General features: G+C 37.6%; 1 protein-coding gene across 2 annotated transcripts in view; it reads right to left on the reverse strand.

Moving 5' to 3' along the window:
* LOC115221314 (multidrug resistance-associated protein 1-like) overlaps positions 1-19,880 on the reverse strand; it is a 59,765-nt gene that overhangs the window by 34,652 nt on the left and 5,233 nt on the right. Inside the window, exons 2-9 of one of the 2 annotated variants that reach the window (XM_036511068.1) lie at positions 18,814-19,005; positions 16,567-16,686; positions 14,690-14,818; positions 9,827-9,888; positions 8,366-8,497; positions 6,737-6,910; positions 4,471-4,645; positions 2,182-2,502 (exon numbers count right to left, since the gene is read on the reverse strand). In XM_036511068.1, the coding sequence (XP_036366961.1) occupies positions 2,182-2,502; positions 4,471-4,645; positions 6,737-6,910; positions 8,366-8,497; positions 9,827-9,888; positions 14,690-14,818; positions 16,567-16,686; positions 18,814-19,005 (1,305 nt within the window). Of the gene's footprint in view, positions 1-2,181; positions 2,503-4,470; positions 4,646-6,736; positions 6,911-8,365; positions 8,498-9,826; positions 9,889-11,262; positions 11,388-14,689; positions 14,819-16,566; positions 16,687-18,813; positions 19,006-19,880 lie in introns of those variants that run through there. The other variant, XM_029791475.2, reaches the window with a different exon arrangement.

Here is a 19,880-nt window from a genome sequence, read left to right on the forward strand (position 1 = left end):
TAATAACACTGTGTAACAAAATTTTTAAAAATTCGTTTTTGTCTTTGGTCAGTAAGTGTTATTTCCTATTTGCTTCTAATTAGAAATCAAAGGAAATGACCACTCTTCCATTCGAACTTTGCTTTTCTGACCTGGACATCCATGTTTTGAAACTGACCTATTTTCCATTGCATTTCAGATAGATTCAGTGCTGATTTGCTTAAATAGAAATATCGTTATAGCAAATATTCTGCTGAATACCTTTGATTTGTTTGTCACTGGCTTGACCTTAATCACTTGAGCATGTCTCTTAGTGGCTGACAATACGTGCATCTCTGATGATGAGCAGAACTAGTAGGAGAGCATCATAGCCATGTGTTGAGAGGGACCCTTTGGGGTTTAAATAAATATAACAAAAGCATAGTTTGAAGGAAGCCATTTTTCATAGTTTCTAAGGGTAAGCAAATCAGAAATAACAGTTGCTACCCAAGGACAAAACATTGTGTTGCACAGTGTAATGAGTTCTTTAGGGTTTGAATAATTTACCCCTGGAAACAAGTGTGTTTTGTTCATCATCCTTAAACAACCTTTAGTCAGGGACCTTTTGTGTGGGATGGGCTACTTGACCTGAAGAAAATTCTAACTGGACCCCATCTGCAAGGTTATGTACTGTTTATCTTGATATGACATCACCATGTTGCACACAAATGGTTGTGATGCATGAGATGGGTACAGTGGGTTTTGTATATTTGTACCCTAGCATCACTTTGATGGCATGTGCTGCTCTCTCACTCAATCCTCCTCATCATCATCATCATTTTTGTTCACTTTTCAATGTTGTCTTGGTTGACTAGGTCATCATGCTCTAAGCTGGTTCTTATTTGGAGTTTTAAGTCCTTGACCCACCCTCTTAGATGGATCAAGAACCACCTTCCACTTGTATATTTCACTTTTGGTATGGTTCCTCTGGCTGGACGCCCTTCCTTTCACCAGCCACTTTACTGGATGTTTTATCATAGCACCAGCACTATTAAAGACTCTTCTCTACTTTACAGTGTCTCCTCTTGTTTATTCAGAAGCACAAGAAGATTGTCTCGTCCCTGACAAGACTAAAGACTCTTCTCTTTCTTGTGTTCTGACTGTTTATTTATTCCTTGCTTTTCCACACAACTGGCTGTACAGAAAGGGATTCTTTTTATTGCCATAATTATAAATATTTATTTCTCCATTATGTTTTGATCAGTAAGAAGATGTAATATTAAAAGGGAATGTTTAATTTAAAAAAAGATGAAGTTGAAAGTCAACAAAAACCAAGCTAACAAAATGGTTTCTACAAATAAAACATTTTAAAAAATGGGTGGAAAACTGATGTAGTTTGGAGGGTAATGCTGATAAATTATTTAATGATGTAATGACAAGCCAACAAGGGAGTTACTTGAGGGTTGCTTGACTTGTTAGAAATAGCAACCAAATATCTCAAATCAAAACAAGGGTTGTAAAAACATTGGGCATTGTAAATCCAAGGTGTAGTATTTTTGAAGAAAAGACAGGATGGGCAAAAGTGGAGCACTTTTGATCAAAGGCTTGCTCAATGAGATCTGACATTGAGCTAAACAACTACAGCCATAGTTCCTGCCTCTAAGTCAGGGTGAGAAATCTATTTCCCACATTCATATTTAAAACAGTTCACTGATGAAGTCTGTAAAGCCTCATATGAGAAGTGAAAAGAGTGTAAACCTTAAGATCAAAACTATAACAGGTGCTATTTCTGTGATAAGTTGTGTTGAGCAGTTATAACACAGACAGACTCTCTCATTGACTCTAAGGTGGATATAAGTACTAGTAATATACTGTGCTAAATTCCATTGACTTTTACTAGCTAGATTCCATTGATTCTCCCCCAACCAATGATGGAACATCTAATGGTAATTCATCTGCTAGAAATAGCAACCAACTCATCCTCAAATCACATGTTAAAAATTGTCTTAAAAAATATTAATGACTCAATAGAAAATACAGTACCAGACATCCCTAAAAAATGAGATAGTCGTGGCTGGAAAATTTTGATCATGTCACTGCCTATTCAATCAGAGCTCATGACCTCAAGCTAAAGGACATTATCCTTGATGATGACGACAACAACAACAATCAAAACTAAAACAAAAGCCCATCAAAAATTAAAAATTTAACGTAGTAACCAACCTTGATTCCATTAAGAACTTCATTCATTAATTTAATACGGATGTCTTTACTTTTCATCTGTTGTGCCTGGTACATTTTGATTTTTCCCATCAAAGTACCATTGACTGGTATATAGAGTAGAAGGAGAGCAAGTCCAACAAAAACTGAAGTTCCAAGTTGTTGATAAAGCAGGTAGAGACACAGAGAAATATGAATTGGTGCGGAGATCATTACATAGAGGAAAGGAATTGCTTCTGAGATGCGTGAACAGTCAATGGACATGACGTTCACAATTTTCCCCATGGACAATGTTTGACGGATGGCATTGTTAAGGGTTAGCATCTGTAAACAAGAGTTAAACAAGAATAAACATTGTAAAGAACAACAATAGATTAGAACTAAGGAGATACTGAGGGAGCCATTAGAAAAGTCACATGGATAGCATGTCCATGAATCTCTGAGGGAGTCTCAACATGTTCTACTGAAAGAACTTCAATGAGCCACCAAAAGTATATTAGGACATTGCAGGGCCTACCAGAAATAGCACAGAAATTAAAGAAATATAAAGGAAAGTAGAAAACAATGATAGTGGTGCACCAGGAGAGAGTGTTCCTATTGAGGATAGAAAAATAAATGGTGGCAGTGAAGGTGTAGAGCAAAGTGTCAAGGCATGTCAGCAAATGCAAGGAAAGTAGTGGGGAGGGGGGGCTGCATTGTAAGGATATGATGATGATCAACAAGACATGGTGAGGATGATGTGTTGGTATATTAGAGAAGACCAAGATGAAACAGCTTCCAGTCTTAGAAATGCAGATAGGCAGAAAGGCTGGAAAGAGAAACCGAAAAGATAGATTCTGTTTGAGACAAGAAACAAAATTGAAACCAGTAAGATTATCAGGGTTGCAGAAAGGTTATCACGGAGAGAGTAGGAAACAAAAGAAGAAAACCAACAGAATGAAAAGAACCATATTAGTGTAGGGAAATTTGAGAGAAACAAAGTTAAAAATGGATTCCCTTGAGTGAAATACTGTGGAAGATAAAGTTGGAGTATGATCTGGGAAGTGGTAAAGGAAAGTTCAATCACCAGCTATTTATGGATGAGTTGAAGTTGTTCACAAAAGGTGAGGCAGAATCAGACAGTCTAGTTTCAGACAATCCACAGTTGGATGTCCTGCCTTATGCCATTACACTCTGAGAGTGTAACGAGTGCTTTTACATGCCACTGGCATGGGTTCAATTTGTGTGACACTGGTATCTGTCATGACTGCAATTTTGCTCGGCTTCATGGGTCTTCTGCTGAAGTACGACATAATGCTTCCGTGAGGCTCAACACTCATAAGGAACTCAGCCACTTTGTCACCATGGGGCCCAACACCCGAAAGAAATATTAATCATTTATACATGAAGAAATATTAATGATTTATACATGAAGAGAGCAAATGGAGGAAAAAGACTGATAAGTGTGGATGACTCCATGCGTATTGAACATAAGAACATGCTGAGCTATACGACCCAAAGTGAGGAAACCTTGTTAGGGCAGTTAGGGAAGAGGGCATATTAAAAGCAGGAAAAAAGAAAGGAACAAAACAAGAAGTATGAGAAGGACATGAAGAAGCTTTACTCAACAAGGGACTACACAATCATTTCCATGCAGCCACAACTGAAGTCGCTAGAGAACATAGGTGGGACTGGTTAAAGAAAGGAACACTTAAAAAGAAGATGGAGAGTACTATATGAGCAATGCAAGACCATGCTTTGGCCACAAATTTTAGGGTCAATCTTAGAAATGAGCAAGTGTTTCTATTGTGCTGAATTTGTGGTGGATTTGTTGAAACTGTTGCCTAAAAGATGAGTGAATGCCCTCGACTTTCCCCAAACCATTATAAGTTGTGGCAATAAGATGAGGTAGAAAAAGTGCTGCTTTGGAAACTGAGTGAAAACTGGGGTTTAGAGAAAGACAAGACATGGTATGAGCAGAGACCACAGAGAGTGACTGAGACAGAGACTTGCAAAATTGTGTGTGATTTCCTAATCCAAATGGACCAGGTGCTTGAGCACAACAAACCAGACTTATTGGTGGTGGTGGTGGTGGACAAAGTAAATTACATCTGCAGCATAACTAATGTTGTAGGATTTAAAAAATAGGTCACATTTCCCTACCTTATTTTGTGATTTAGGGGAGATTTTTGAAAAACAAGGATTTCAACTGTCACTATTAAAAAGGGTGTAAGAAAACACTGTAATGTATTTAATCTGTCACTCGACCAATTCTACATTGTACTGCTACTGAATAGTGCTTGGGATATTTACCTTACGAAATATAACTGATGTCAACAACCCTTTAATTTTTGCTGCTAGAAGGTTTGATATGAAGAATGATCCCTGGTAGAGAAGTGTGTATAAAGCCGACAGACAGAATAACGTCACTGCCAGTACATAGCCTTTCCATTTTGGTTCCTCATTGCTTGTATATACTATCAGCTTACTGAAAACATCAAAATAACAGGTCGGTAATAGATCACACAGCAGTTAACATATATGTTAGTGTTCAAGACAGTATTTACCAAAATAAGGATTAGCTTAACATAACCATCACCCATGATAACAACTTACGGAATATCACAAGGTTTAAGACATACCTTATGCCTGAAGTATAAGACAGCATCTTATTTTTTGGCAGATTTTTTAGGTTAAAAGATCAACAATTATGCCACTACATGGGTATTGTATTTAATATTTTGAGTATAAATGCTAAAAAGAAAATTTATTTGGATTCAAGAATCATGAAGTCACAATGTGTCATCCCAATAATAATGTTGTCAAGTTTCACGTTGTTTAATTTATCCACAGATTGGAATGAAGCATTTTGATCATGAAGAAGAAGAGGAGAAATTCTAATATCACAGGCAGGACTTTTGTCAGATTTCCCTATTCACTAGGACTCTTCTACATTAGACTTCTCCTCTTGTTTCCCCATGGAGAAATAGCTTATTCAACTTTGCATACTTTTTGGTTAAAGTAGATCCTCATTACTTTCCTCAGGTTCTGTTGTTTAGTTTTGCTGTTTATGGAGATGTACTTGCATAGCAAGTGCTTTGATCTGAGGTCATGTGTTGAAACTAAAGTGATTGCAGCATGGAAGGCATAAGTTAGCCGTTCAGAAACACACACAGACCATTGACGTCACTTGAACATTTATTTGTATTATGGTGTCAACATTTCCATCACTCAAAAACTGTGATCTGTTCATTGACAAAGAATTGTGCTGCATCCAATTTTGGGCTTGTTTTCTGGTTATCTTTCAAAAACTGCCTGAATTGTTTGGGCAGTACCACACCCCACCATTTCATTAAAAGCCGATTTCTAACATTTAGAAATAAGTCTAAACAACAACTTTTGATGTCTTGAGAAAATTAATAGAATTCTCCTTTTTTTGCAAGCTAAGGATGAAATGATGGAACCTGTGATCTTAGAATTGCTGATAGTGCTTAGCCCCTGGTCAGCACTACTCAAATAGACCTATGATTAAAAGCATTCTAGCCATGACCATCCAGCCTTATTTTCTGAAGGTGTACTCAAGACAATATTAGCCAATGTGATTGTTTTTAAGAAGATGGTAAGGTGTGATTTGAGGGGAATTTGGCTGCTATTTCTAGCAGGTAAAGAGACACTGTAGCAGTATCTTTATTGGTTTATAATCTTAGAATTAAAAATTGAAGGAGGTTCAGTTGAGATACTTAAAAGTCAAGCAATTTGATCCTCAGCAACAAGGTCCCCCCCCCCACACACACACATTTCTCTGCTTTACTGTACTTCTTCAAGAAAATGAAGAAGACTCAAGTCATTTGTCCTATCATAAATACCAGCAAAATCCATCTTAAATCACCATACAACATTGTGTGTGTGTGTGTGTGTGTGTAAGTGCTTGTTTGAACATAATTAAATGGATGTATGACAAACATGGAAACAAAAATCAACATATTCCCTCTGATCTGTGTTAGCATAAAATAATGAGTGTGTAAAGCCCATTTTCATTTTTCCAGCAAAAAAGCATAGAAAAGGTGCTTATATGAGCTTATATCTTTTCAAATTTATTTGGATACACTTTCTGCCAATAACACACACAACCAAATGTTTAATTGAATGTACTTTCTACTTATAAAGCATTCAACCAGCCGTAAAACAAAGAGTGGTAGCTGGGCTTTGCTAAACAGGTAAACCAGAGTAAGAAAGTTATAATTACTGTTTCTTGTAAACTGAATGAAGTAAGATTTTGAACTCATGACTAAGATATGATTGGTGGCAAGCAGTTCAGATCTTAACCTCACAGCTTTTACTCTGCATCGCTGTCACTGTCGTCATTGTTGTCATTGTCGTTTAATGTCCACCTTCCATGCTAGCATGGGTGGGACAGTTTCACAAGAGCTGGCCAGACAGAAGCCTGCACCAGACTCCTGTGACTGTTTTGGCAGGAGTTTTAAAGCTGGATGCCCTTCCTAACACCAACCACTCATGAAAGGAAAAGAAACAAAGAAAATGAATAAATATATAGTGCAAGAGAAGAGAGAATACAAACTCAAATATAACAGGTCCAGCAAAAAGTAAAATATCAAAGCCTATCTTCAGTAGCCATGCACAGCCCAGTTCGCAGAAGTAGACTCCCAGGAGAACTTTCTTCAGAGATACAGGCTTTTTATTCTTCACTTTGTAAGCTGTCACATCATCGGGCACTTTTGTTTCAATGTTCTGTCTGGATATAAAGAGACATGAGAAGTAGTCATCAATATGATAAAAGGTCAAGCCACATGGAATTTTCTTGTTGGTTGCTGATTCTTTGCTATAGAAATGAGAAAGGACAAGGCAGTGACAGTGCTGAGAGAGGTGGAAGAGAGGAAAAGAAAAGTATTACAAAAAGAGGCTAGCTGGCTGGATAGACAGACAAACAGACAGACAAATGTGTGTGTATATATGTATGTATATATATATATATGTATATATATCCTCATCATCATCATCGTTTAATGTCCGTTTAATGGTTTGGATGGTTCGACCAGGGTCTGGGAAGCCAGGAGGCTGCACAAGGCTCCAGTCTGATCTGGCAGTGTTTCTACAGCTGGATGCCCTTCCTAACACCAACCACTCCGTGAGCGTAGAGGGTGCTTTTTATGTGCCACCGGCACAGGTATCACAACTACAATTTCAATTTGATTTTTATTTTGATGTACTTGACTCAATAGGTCTCCTCAAGCACAGCAGGTCACCCTACGATCCAAGGTAAGCACAGCAGGCCGTCCTGCAATCCAAGGTACTTTGGATGGGCTGGGGCTGCTATGTGAAGCTGGTGCAGGAAACAGCCATGAACTCACGTTATTTGTCGGGTCTTCGCAGTCACAGCATATCTCCACAGGTCTTGGTCTTTCGTCATTTGCCTCTGTGAGGCCCAACGTTCGAAGGTCATGCTTGACCACCTCATCCCATGTCTTCCTGGGTCTACCTCTACCCCGGATTCCTTCAACAGTTTGGGAGTGGCACTTCTTCACACATCTCTCCTCATCCATCCGTAGTGCTTGACCATACCAGCACAAACGTCTCTCTTGCACACCACATCCAATGCTTCTTATGTCCAGCATTTCTCTCAGGGCGCTTACACTCTGTCGTGTGTGCACACTGACATTACACATCCAGCGGATCATGCTGCCTTCATTTCTTTCAAGCCTACACATGTCCTCTGCAGTCACAGCCCATGTTTCACTATCGTGAAGCATGGCGGTTCGCACACATACTGTGTGTATCCTGGATTTTATAACAGGTACGCTTGCATATTGGTTGGAAGAAAATAACTAAAAGAGTTCTAATCATGAAGGGCATGCAGCTGTAAAATCTTGCCTCATAAAGCCTTGTCTAACCCATGTCAGCATGGAGGAGTGGATATAAAAGAATGATAATAATGATGATGATGATGATGTTGATGTGTGTGTGGTTGTGTGTATGTGTGTGTGTTTCACTGATCTTTTGTTTTGTACTTGGTGATTGGAGAAAGATGTAACAATTCAACCAAGTTGAAGAGACATTGCCTCATCACTCTCACCAAACATTGGTTGGCTTGGCAAGAAATTTATAACTAATGTTGTTATTGTTCACAAAATGTATGATTAAAGATAATCAAAACATAATAATAAACAAATAAAAATAAGGCCAAACATACTGAATACATTTGATTTTTTCTTGATTCCAGGCTGTAAGAAATTTGGTAGAAAAATATTTGATGTTGTCACGTGGATTAAGTTGATAGAGGTCAGCTTCAGTCAAAGTATTTTTAAAAGCTTTGGTAATGAGTCTGGAACAAAAGAAAGGGAAAAAGATCTTATAGAATAGTCCAATTTTATTGTTTCATCTTCAACTTGTTTAATTGATAATAACAATTATTGTAAAGGTGTGGTATAATTAATAGTGTCACTTCTGAATATATAATACAAATTAATGGGATGCTGTTTAGAAGACTGTTTCTGAGAACCTCTTCATAATAGTTGCTGCTGTATTTAGGACAAACGAGTAGCTGACTATTTCAGTTCACCTGAGCCCTCCATTGACCACCTCACACTCTCTTGAATTTCCAAATACTACAAACCCCAACGTGCTCTGCAAACATAAAGACAAAACAACTTATTTACACATTTTCCATTATCTTAACTGGAGACTTTAATGAATAATTCACATAGTCTTTACTCTTTTACTTGTTTCAGTCATTTGACTGTGGCCATGCTGAAGCACTACCTTTAGTCGAGCAAATCAACCCCAGGACTTATTCGTTGTAAGCCTAGTACTCTTTTGCCAAACCACTAAGTTACAGGGATGTAAAGACACCAGCATCAGTTGTCAAGCGATGTTGGGGGGACAAACACAGACACACAAACATATACACACACACATACATATATATATATATATATATATATATATATATATATATATATATATATATATACACACATACATATATACAACGCTTCTTTCAGTTTCCGTCTTCCAAATCCACTCACAAGGCTTTGGCCAGCCCAAGGTTATAGTAGAAGACACTTCAGTGGCACTGAACCCGGAACCATGTGGTTCGTAAGCAAGCTACTTACCACACAGCCACTCCAACATGTTTATGAATAAAATCATTTTCCCCATTGATATATCAGCAAACATCCTTCTCACCCAGATTACTTCTGTCTTGCTCTTCCTCTCCTACTGAAACAAGATACATCAGTTCTAAGCAATTTAGGGAAAGGGTTTAATCGTTGATTAAAGGTCTTCCCAATGAAGGCTGACCAGGGGCTAAAGAAGAGACACATACCAACTAGAGAACCTCTATGCAGTTGTTTCACCTACTAGGAATAGCAGCCAAATCTCCTACAAATCACATCCAACTATCTTAAATAAGAAATAAAACAGATAATATACTAATTGATATATTATATCTGAAAAGTATTCATAAATATTTTAAAACCTTTCATTATAATTTCCTCAGACTCCAGCTTAATGAAAAAATAATTACACTCATTCTTAATAAATTTTATTTTACTTTCAAAATCAATGGTAGTGTATAGTTTTTTCAAAGAAATATAGTCACAAAAAAATTATTGGTTATGCTTCAATTTTATAATGTGCTCTTTGTACTTACGGAGTGATCCAATGATATGTGATGAGGGATGGGAAAGATGCTTCCAGCTCTGGATTTGGTTTCTGCAAATACAGACAAACAAATATTATCTTTTTACAGAAGTATAAGGTTATAAAACTGTTCACATTTTCCCAATGCCAAATAAAATATCTACATACAAATTCTTTCATTTTTCAGTCAGTGGATTTCAGTCAAGGGCTTTAGTCAGTTATATTGACACCAGTACACATTGTCTTACTTCAGTCTGATTCTTATTTTATTAATCATTTTTACTTATCAATTAGCTGAGTGTTAAAGACAACTCCACATACACTGCTTTAACACAGGAGAGAAGGAAGCTTCTATGTGGTCTTTCGTCCTATTAGTATCTCTATTCACACACACACACCTCTGAGTCAGTTCCTAATTTGAGTTATTGTGCTACTTGATGGGTCAAAGGACCATGTCTCCCTTATATGTTCTATTTTTAGTATGATTACTATGCCTGGATGCCCTTCCGAACACCAACCAGTTTATAGAGGGTACAGGGTGCATTTTATTGTGCCTTCAGCTATAGAAAGGTTGTCATATCCTCTGCCAGATTAAAGGGTCCTCTCAGCTCTATGTTGTCTCTGTTCATTCACTAATAATAGGCACCATGGCAAAATGCTAACTCATCCGAAGCCTGGCAATACCAAGGCATTGATTTTCATCAATGAAAATTCAAGTAATGCAGAATTGAGTTCAGCTGTTAATGCACACATATATACAAATAGATATAGAGATGCATATAAATGCAATACTAGGTGTCTTGTTGAGATGGAATGGCAATGTTTGCCCGGTCAAACCATCCAACCCATGCCTGTATGGAAAACAGACATGAAATGATGATGATGATGATGATTATGAACACCTTTACTGTATGAAATATCTCCAATAAAAACAAGATATTTACACAAACACTTAGGGTTTTGAGTGTAAGTAAATCTGAAATATTGGTTGCTTTTGTTATTTAGCCCAAGGGTCAACTTGGGTCAGCACTGACCATCCATCTATTTTTGATGGTATAATGTATTTAGGACTAAGTTAGCTAACATGTCATTCCATTCTTTAAGATAATATAAAAGACTTTTGGTTGCTATTTCTAGCAAGTAAAGTGACACTTTCCCATTGGCTCTTGTTATAGTCGTCTTGCTTCCCCTCTTCCTATTGGTCAGTCTAGATTGGATCAACATTCCAGCCATCCCCATCCTTTCATTTTGTGCTACAAATCTTAGAGAAAAAATACAGAGCTATTCTGCAAAAATGTTGAAGAACTTGTAAAACAAAAAACGATTTTATTTGTTTGAAATTTCTTGGTTTATTACATTAAGTACGTTAGTGTCCACTTGAGTATTCTAACGTTAACGAAAATCAAAATATAAAATATAAAAATATGAAAAATAACATAAACTAACCCTTTGTAATGCTTTCTTGTCGTATTTGCGTGGCACTTCAGCAAACAATGGAACACAACCTCCAAGACGATGAATGTATAGCATGCAAGGAATACGTTGAAGTGTAGAATATCAGTTTCATATTGCTGTAACATGAGACAAAGAGAAAGGTCACATCTAAGTTACCTGTGTGTGTGTGTGTGTGTGTGTGTGTGTGTGTGTGTGTGTGTGTGTGCATGCATGTGTGTGCATGTTTGTGCGTGTGTGTATGTTTCTTCTTTGAGTTTTATTTCAGTTCTTCTCGAGAGAATCCAAGCCAGTTGCTAACAAAGTGACAAGATTTTCTGAGTGAAGAGAGTTCCTGGTGTTTGTAAATCTGTGGTTGAGTTGGTGGGTTGGGGTTCAACTGTCAATGCTTACACCCAAGTGTGTGCATCTCTTCACCTGAGAATCTCAGATGGAGATGTATGTACACACAAATGAACAGACAGGTCATTCTGTCATCTACTAATGAAGGCAAGGTGTGTATATATACACACTCCTTCTTGAAACATGGATCCATGTCCAGGAAAAGAATATATAAAACATATATAAGAAAAGGAATAAATATTGGACTTGTTTCTTTATTTGTGCATTGTAGACTTACAGTTGTTTCTGATATACATTATAGGTGCTTTTATGGCTCTGTTTACTCAATCAGTCGATTGATTGATTGAAAAAAATCGAATGACCTTACCAAATACTGTCATCTTTGGAGACCATGCACAGATTAGTAAGTTACATGAAAACAAAAACAAAAGCAACACAAACATGGAAAGAGGAGTGGGGAGAAGGGAAAGAAAAATACAAAGAGAGAGAGGGAGAGAGTATCAAGCAATGGGATAGAAGGTGGTGCCATTGTATTTATAAAGGAACTAGCTCATCTCTCTCAAACCAATGTATCAGGTCAGGGTGTTGAAATTTGATATCCCCCCTCTTCTCCAGAGGTCAGTTAAATTTTATGACATTATGGTTGTTCTAGCATTTTGTTTAAGACAGCTTGATTTCTCTAGTTATTCAAAGTGAGTAGTACAGGAGTTTATATATTGAAGAAACAGAACCATGAATGCACCTATACTGTATATCAGAAACAGCTGCAAGTCAATGATGCACAAAAGAAGAAAAGTTATTTATGATTTTCTTTCATAGACATATATATGTATACATACTTAAACATATTTGAGAAATTCATGTGTGTATTGTGTTTGCTTGTTGATGCATGAGATAGACTTAGGTTTGTGAATAGCACAAAATCATATGGCTGGAAGGAGAGAGGAAGAGAGGGGGAGTAAAAGCGAGAAAACCACACACACACACACACACACATGCACACACACACATGCACACAAACACACACACACACATACAAACACACATACAAACACACATACAAACACACATACACATGCACATGTACACACACACACACACACACGTAATGGTACATTGTCTTGTGGTTAGGCTGTTGGGCTTACGATCATGAAGCAGTGAATTTGACTTTCATTCTTTCAGGGTTGGTGAAAAAGTACCAACTGAAGGCAGTTGATTGGCCGAACTGTTGGTATGTTGGACTGAGATACCTTGTGGTATTAGTTTCAGCTCTGAATTCTCAGTTCAAATCCCACTATAGTCTATATGTATGGTGGCCTTAACCTTTTGCCTGGTTTAGTACCATCACCTGACAGAGTTCATTCTGTTGCAAGCATTTCAGCCAAGTTTGAGAACACACCTTTCTCATATTACCCACAAGTCTTGGAGGTCCTGTAATGAATCATGGACCCTGTATTTGCTACAGACTAAGATACAAAAAAAAAATTAAAAAAAGCAAGTAAGAAGTAGACATAAAAATTATGACGCACATGTTGATGGGTGTGGTTACAACAATGATGATGACAGAGATAATCATCGTCATCATCCTCATTTAACATCTGCTTTCCATGCTGGCATAGGTTGGACAGTTTGACTGAGGACTGGCAAGCCAGGAGGCTGTGCCATGCTCCAATCTGATCTGGCAAGGTTTCTACAACAAGAGGCCCTTCCTGACATCAACCACTTTGAGAGTGTAGTGGTTGCTTTTTATGTGCCACTGGCACAGGAGCCAGTCAGACGGTACTGGCATTGACCACACTCGGACGATGCTTTTTATGTGCCACTAGCAATGGTGCCTCTCAGGCAGCACTGGCACTGGCCATGACTATGATTTTACTCGACTCAACAGATTTTCTCAAGCACAGTGTATTGCCTGATGATTGAAGGGTACTTTTAAACAGGCCAGTTATGCAACACTGGCATTGGCCACAGCTATGATCTCACTTGGCTTGACAGGTCTTCTAAAGCACAGCATTTCTCCAAAGGTCTCAGTTGCTTGTCATTGCTTCCGTGAGGCCCAATGTTCGAAGATCATGCTTCACCACCTCATCCCATGCCTTCCTGGGTCTACCTCTTCCACAGGTTCCCTCCACTGTCAGGGTGTGATACTTCTTCACACAGCTGTCCTATTCCATATGCAACACATGACCATACCAGCACAGTCGTCTCTCTTGCACACCACAGCTGATGCTTCAACTTTTCTCTCTGGCTGCTTACACTCTGTTGTGTGTGCACACTGACATTGCACATCAAGTGGAGCATACTAGCTTCCTTTCTTTCAAGCCTATGTAGGTCCTTAGCAGTTACAGCCTGTTTCACTACCATGTAGCATGGCTGTTCACACACAAGCATCATACAGTCTACCTTTCACTCTGAGCAAGAAACCCTTTGTTACTAGCAAGGGAGGAACTCTCTAAACTTTGCCCAGGCTATTCTTATTCTAGCAGCTATGCTCTCAGGGCATCCACCTCTGCTACTGACTTGGTCACCTAACAGAAGCTATCAACTACTTCTAGTTTCTCACCCTGGCATGTGATGGAATCTGTTTTACGTACATCTTCAGTGTTTATTGCTCCTGTACATCTGCCACACACAAAGATTATCTTCCCAGTTAACCTTCCTTTGATATTACTGCACTTCTTATGTGTCCATAGCTTACACCAGGTACATCTTATGGAGTTTCTACCTACACCTTTTCTACTGAGCAGGGCCATCTACCTGAAGGGATTTTTGATTTGTCTGCTTCCTATGTAGTAACAATATAATAAGAACAATTGTGATGTTCATAATGATGATGATGATAATAAAATGGAGATGATTGTAATGATGATGATAATGTTGATGATGATAACAGTGATGATACTGATTATTATGTTAATGACGAGGATGATGATGATGACGACAATTTTAATGATGCTTCTGATGATAATAAGGATAGTGACATTGTCAATTTTTTTAAAGACCAACTTTATCTGAGATAAAACAAGTCTGTATAACCCTGCCTTCTTCTGGGGCAAGAGCATTTTTGGAGAAACCTTACCTTTAATATGACTTTGTTGTAACATAGAATGGTACTGGTCAACAAAGAAAGTAACCAGTAAATGAACAGAACTCCTGATGTTACAGTACCAGCCAGGCGTTCAAGTTGCATGAGAATCATTGCAGATAACTACAAATAAAGAAGAAAAAAAAGCATAAAGTTTAGTTGCTGACATGATTGAATTAGAGAGATATAACTGAATAAGAGAGAGGGGGGAGATGAAGATAGTAAATGAATGAGAAAATTAATAACTGATAAGTTCTGAAAGGAACTTCTTTTCAGGAGTTACGAATTATAAATTTTCTTATTCACTCAGAGATCATATACATTATATGTAATTTTATCGCATACATTAAAATAATTGTCTTTCTTATTTCCTTTACAACATACATCTAAGGACACTCGTTTAGAGCTGTCTCCTTCAGTAGCAAAGCTGATAGATTAGCAGTCCACCCTGGATGATGCTCTTATGAGGGCAGCACTTGAATTTCTGCTATATGAAATAGCATAGCCTATAGACGACCCAGTGGGGTGGGATAGAATCAACCCAAACGCTGTCTCTGGCATCACACACTCTAGTTATGCCCTGGACTCTATAAACCTTTGATATTATATTTTGGACCTTCCCATTTTCCATTTTCCTGAGAATGCATTTTTCATTTATGCAAAAACATGCAATTCTCCAATTATCTCCCTTCCATTATATTATCAAATATAATTAACATCCACAAGTGAATTAACCCAGGAAACTCCTGAAGTCTTTCATGGAAAGCCATATTTGTGGGCATACAGCTTGGTTGACTCAAAGTTATTGTAAAAGACACTTGCTTAAAATGCCATGCTGTGAGATTGAACCTGGAGCATCATGACTGTGAAGTGAACCACTGAACCATCCGGTCATCCACACTGTGTCCATCACATGTGTTAGTGTGTGTGTGTGTGTGTGTGTGTGTGTGTGTGTGTGTGTGTGTGTGTGTGGTTTGATCATTCATTTAACACCTATTCTTCTATGCCACTATGGCTTGAATGAGAATCGATTTTGAGGCAAAAGGTCTCAAAAAAGAGTGATAATAAGGGGTACTCCTGAAACGCAGATATCTTGATGGGGGAGAGGTAAGAAAGGAGTGGTGGTAAAATATGCACAAGCCCAGTATTACTCTTTCATTCACAGACAGCCTGGTCCAACAGTTTCATGTTTCTGTCGTTTCCTCTCTTTAGAACATCTCCTTTGTCCTTGTGTTTACTATGACTGTCATACAAGTAAAATATGATACCTTCTTCTACAGTCTGATTAACTATTCAGGTGACAAGCCCATACCCTACTTCGCCAGATGTTTTAAGGTACCTCAGTAACTAGCTCCAACGAACTGGTTCCTTTCCCTGCCTTCATATCCTTAATTGCTCTATCTACCATAGAATTGTTAACTTGATCAGCTGGTCCCTTGGGCTAAGCTCTCTTTCCTCAATCACTCATACTGGTATTTCCATGCTTTTCTTTTCAGTATTATTAAAGGAAAGTGCATCACCATCATTCCAAATAGACTTGTCCATGAAAACATCTCAGCTTTTTTCATGTAACTGTCTTGCAATTCCAAATACCTTGTGTTTCTGGTTCCCATATAGCAAAATCTGTGTCAAGCTCATACTTTCTGTTTCTCCCTTAGTTAAGTACACATTGATGCCTAGTCTCTCTTCCCACAACTTGGTATTACTTTCTGCCAACCTATTTCTCCCAGTCTCCCAATCTTACAGAAAATTATGATGGAGGTTTTAAAAGAATTTAACATTTTGTTGTTGCTTTACTTGCAAATTATTTGTAAATGAAATAAGAACATACAAAATAAAAAGACGATTAACAAACCCATTACAATACTTACATAAGCTATAATCTGGAATATACTTGCAATATAGTCCACTGCTGTAAGGTGAGCATTTTCATAGTAAATACTCATTATTAAATCACAAAGGAAAAATACAGCTAGGAAGAAGCTTAAAAGCTGTAAAATAAAGGTAGAACTACAAAAATAAGTTAAAGAGATTGAAATATGATATTTGACCAAGAAAATATTTTAGCATTTGGAAAACATGATCTTAGTATTTTATTTGAAACCCAATCACAATTAGGATATTTTATAGAAGTGATTTTCAATTCCTCCTCAGCTTCATGTATCTTGCTATTTACACCAGGCACGAGCAGCCTTTTTTGAGAAGAGGGCCACATGAAAGATGGATCATCATCAGGTGGGCCACACTATTAGTAAAATTCAACTAATTTTTTTAGGCATGCCATTCATATACTTTTGCAGGTTGTCCTTGATTGATTCACATCCTTATTCATATACAAAAGAAATTCATAGCTAGCAAAGAAGTACAGAAAAAGGGGAGAACTCTTTTATTGCTAAGGTTTAGCATGAAAGAATTTCAGAATGAATACTTAAATTTTAAGTGAGACATATTTATGCCCTACCACAGAAATTTATACACCAAGGCAGTAAATTTAGTCTTTATTCAGAATCAATATATTATAGAATATGATTTGAACTAGTACTTAGGTGGTATTATATTTGATCGATTTGAGTAGGGTGGAAAGCAATACAGACCTGTCTGGCACCTGTGCAGGTGGCACGTAAAAAACACCCACTACGCTCGCGGAGTGGTTGGCGTTAGGAAGGGCATCCAGCCGTAGAAACACTGCCAAATCTGACTGGGCCTGATGAAGCCTTCCGGCTTCACAGACCCCAGTTAAACTGTCCAACCCATGCTAGCATGGAAAACGGACGGTAAATGATGATGATGATGATGATGATGAAGGAACTACACGTGTTTCAGTATTGGAAGATTACAATATACCTACATATACACGACTATATACCCATATATACACATATATAAATACATATATGCAATTGTCAGATTTACAATTATTCCAACACATCTTCAGGTTCTATTTCAAAATATTATATATCTAATTTTACATCCCTTTAAAAATAAGCAATACAATTAAGCATTAAAAATTAAAAATTACGAATTAAAAATTAAGAATAAAAATTATAATTTGTAATATTAAGAATTAAAATCTATAAATTATACATTATAAATATGAATTAGTATATATATTGTATATTTGTTACAAAAGAATATCATGAGAGAGAGAGAGAGAGAGAGAGAGAGAGACAGAGAAGAGGGAGAGAGGGAGTGAGTGAGAGAGAGAATTAAAATATTGGTTGAAAGAGAAGGAACTATGCAGATTAGCAGGCAAAATGAGGGATAGGCATGTTGTGGTAGATAAGCGGTAGATAGGCATGCAGTGATAGATAAGCGAAAATAAACAAACCCCAATGACTCTTTATCTTGATGCATAATCACACCCACACAGATATCTCGATTTGGTAAGAATGATCTGGATTTGAAGTACTTAATGCAAGCAAAGTTCAACAGTTTGTTTCAGCAAATCAAGTGGCTTGCTACATTGGAGTATCTTTGTGATGTTCCCAGGACTCAGACAAGTCAATACTGTATATATGACGATGCATGTGCATGTGTGTGTGTGTGTGTGTGTTACATCATCATCAGTTAACGCCTGTTTTCCTTGCAAGCATTGGTTCGATTGGATGGTTTTACAAGATCCAGAAAGTTGCAGGGCTATGCTGAGTTCCAATGTCAGCTTTGCCATGATTTTTATGGCAGGGTACTCTTCCTAGTATTAACCATATCACAGTGTGTTCTGGGTGCCTTTTTTTTTATCTACTGTGAGGTTGCTAGGTAACTTGCAAAACAGAAAAGGACAGGGGGAAAAAAAAAAGGGAACAGCTTCAGTTATTATCACTCCACTGCCAGTGCCTGCATGATTCAACCAAACAACCAGCTTCAACCCCACACAATCACAACAGTTACCTTCACCCCACTCTCGACCAAAGCAACTATTTTCACATACCCCACTCTACCACGAGCACCTTCAACAACAATAACTAGTCTCAACTATACCATTCCTCCAATTGAGGCTGTTACCACAACTACCACCACCACCACCACCACCACCACCACCACTACCACCATGAACAACAACAACAACAACAACAACAACATCAGCATGGAAATGGAAAAAAAAAACGCTCTTTACTTACAGTTTTTAAAATGCTGAAAAATGTGATATGCCTAGATTTCGATTTTCCACGAGTTGTGATGAGGTGATATGAGTAATAAGGCAGTGTGAGAAACAACCAACCACAAGGTATCCATACAAGAACTGTTTTTTGAAAGCAGTCGGTAAACTGGGGCCAAGAACTGTTGTTTGAACTCCATGTCAATGAGGAATTCTGAAGGAGAAAAATAAATAAATAAATAAATTGCAGCTTGTCCTTCAAAAAATATGAAAAATGTAAAGGGATGTGAGTTATGTCTTTGAATGGAAATAACTGAGTAAGTGAATCTAGTCATTATTAAATAAAAATTGTTAAAAATGAATACTGAACGAAGTCCTTGGAGTCAATAGGAATGAATTAGTAATCTTTTAAGATTGCTGCAAACCAATGAGTAAAGGAACAAAATGCTGTCATTTTTTATGCTCATGTTTCACACTTGCTTGTTACAGTTGATTCCCAAGCAGTGTTTATGTTTTCAAAGTAAGTGACACCACTGGATTGAAAGGTGCCACCCAGGTGTCAAAAGCAGAGTGATATCCATTTGGCAGCTGATGATAGGAATACACATTTGTTATGCTTGTTTGTGAAATTTAATGTTTTAGTCTTGTTATTCTGAGTTGTCCTTCATTCTAGTGAAGTTCATGGAAGTTACTTAGACTGATGTTGGTTGGTCTTTCTTCACACATCATCTTATTAAGCTTAGATAACACTTAGGTATTGGTGTCTAGTTTTGGGGAGGTTTTGTGACATACATACATATATATGATGATGATAGCCATTCACTTGTAACCGAGGAAGACCACTGCTGACCTTCAGGAACATTGTGTGCTCTAGGACAAACTTATATATTGCATTTGCAGCTCCATTGGTGGCTAATGAACCCTGCTCTTGACAAGCAGACATGACTGCAAACATGTGTTAGTAATGCAAACACTCACACACACACACACACATAAAGATACATGTAGTTGTTAGTTCTCAACTGTCAGATTGAAATAGAAATGTTGGACCTAACAAGCATCAGATGTGGTGTGCAAGAGAGACAACTG

Source organism: Octopus sinensis, linkage group LG18 (genome assembly GCF_006345805.1).
Source record: "Octopus sinensis linkage group LG18, ASM634580v1, whole genome shotgun sequence".
In the NCBI taxonomy this organism is placed as follows: domain Eukaryota; kingdom Metazoa; phylum Mollusca; class Cephalopoda; order Octopoda; family Octopodidae; genus Octopus; species Octopus sinensis.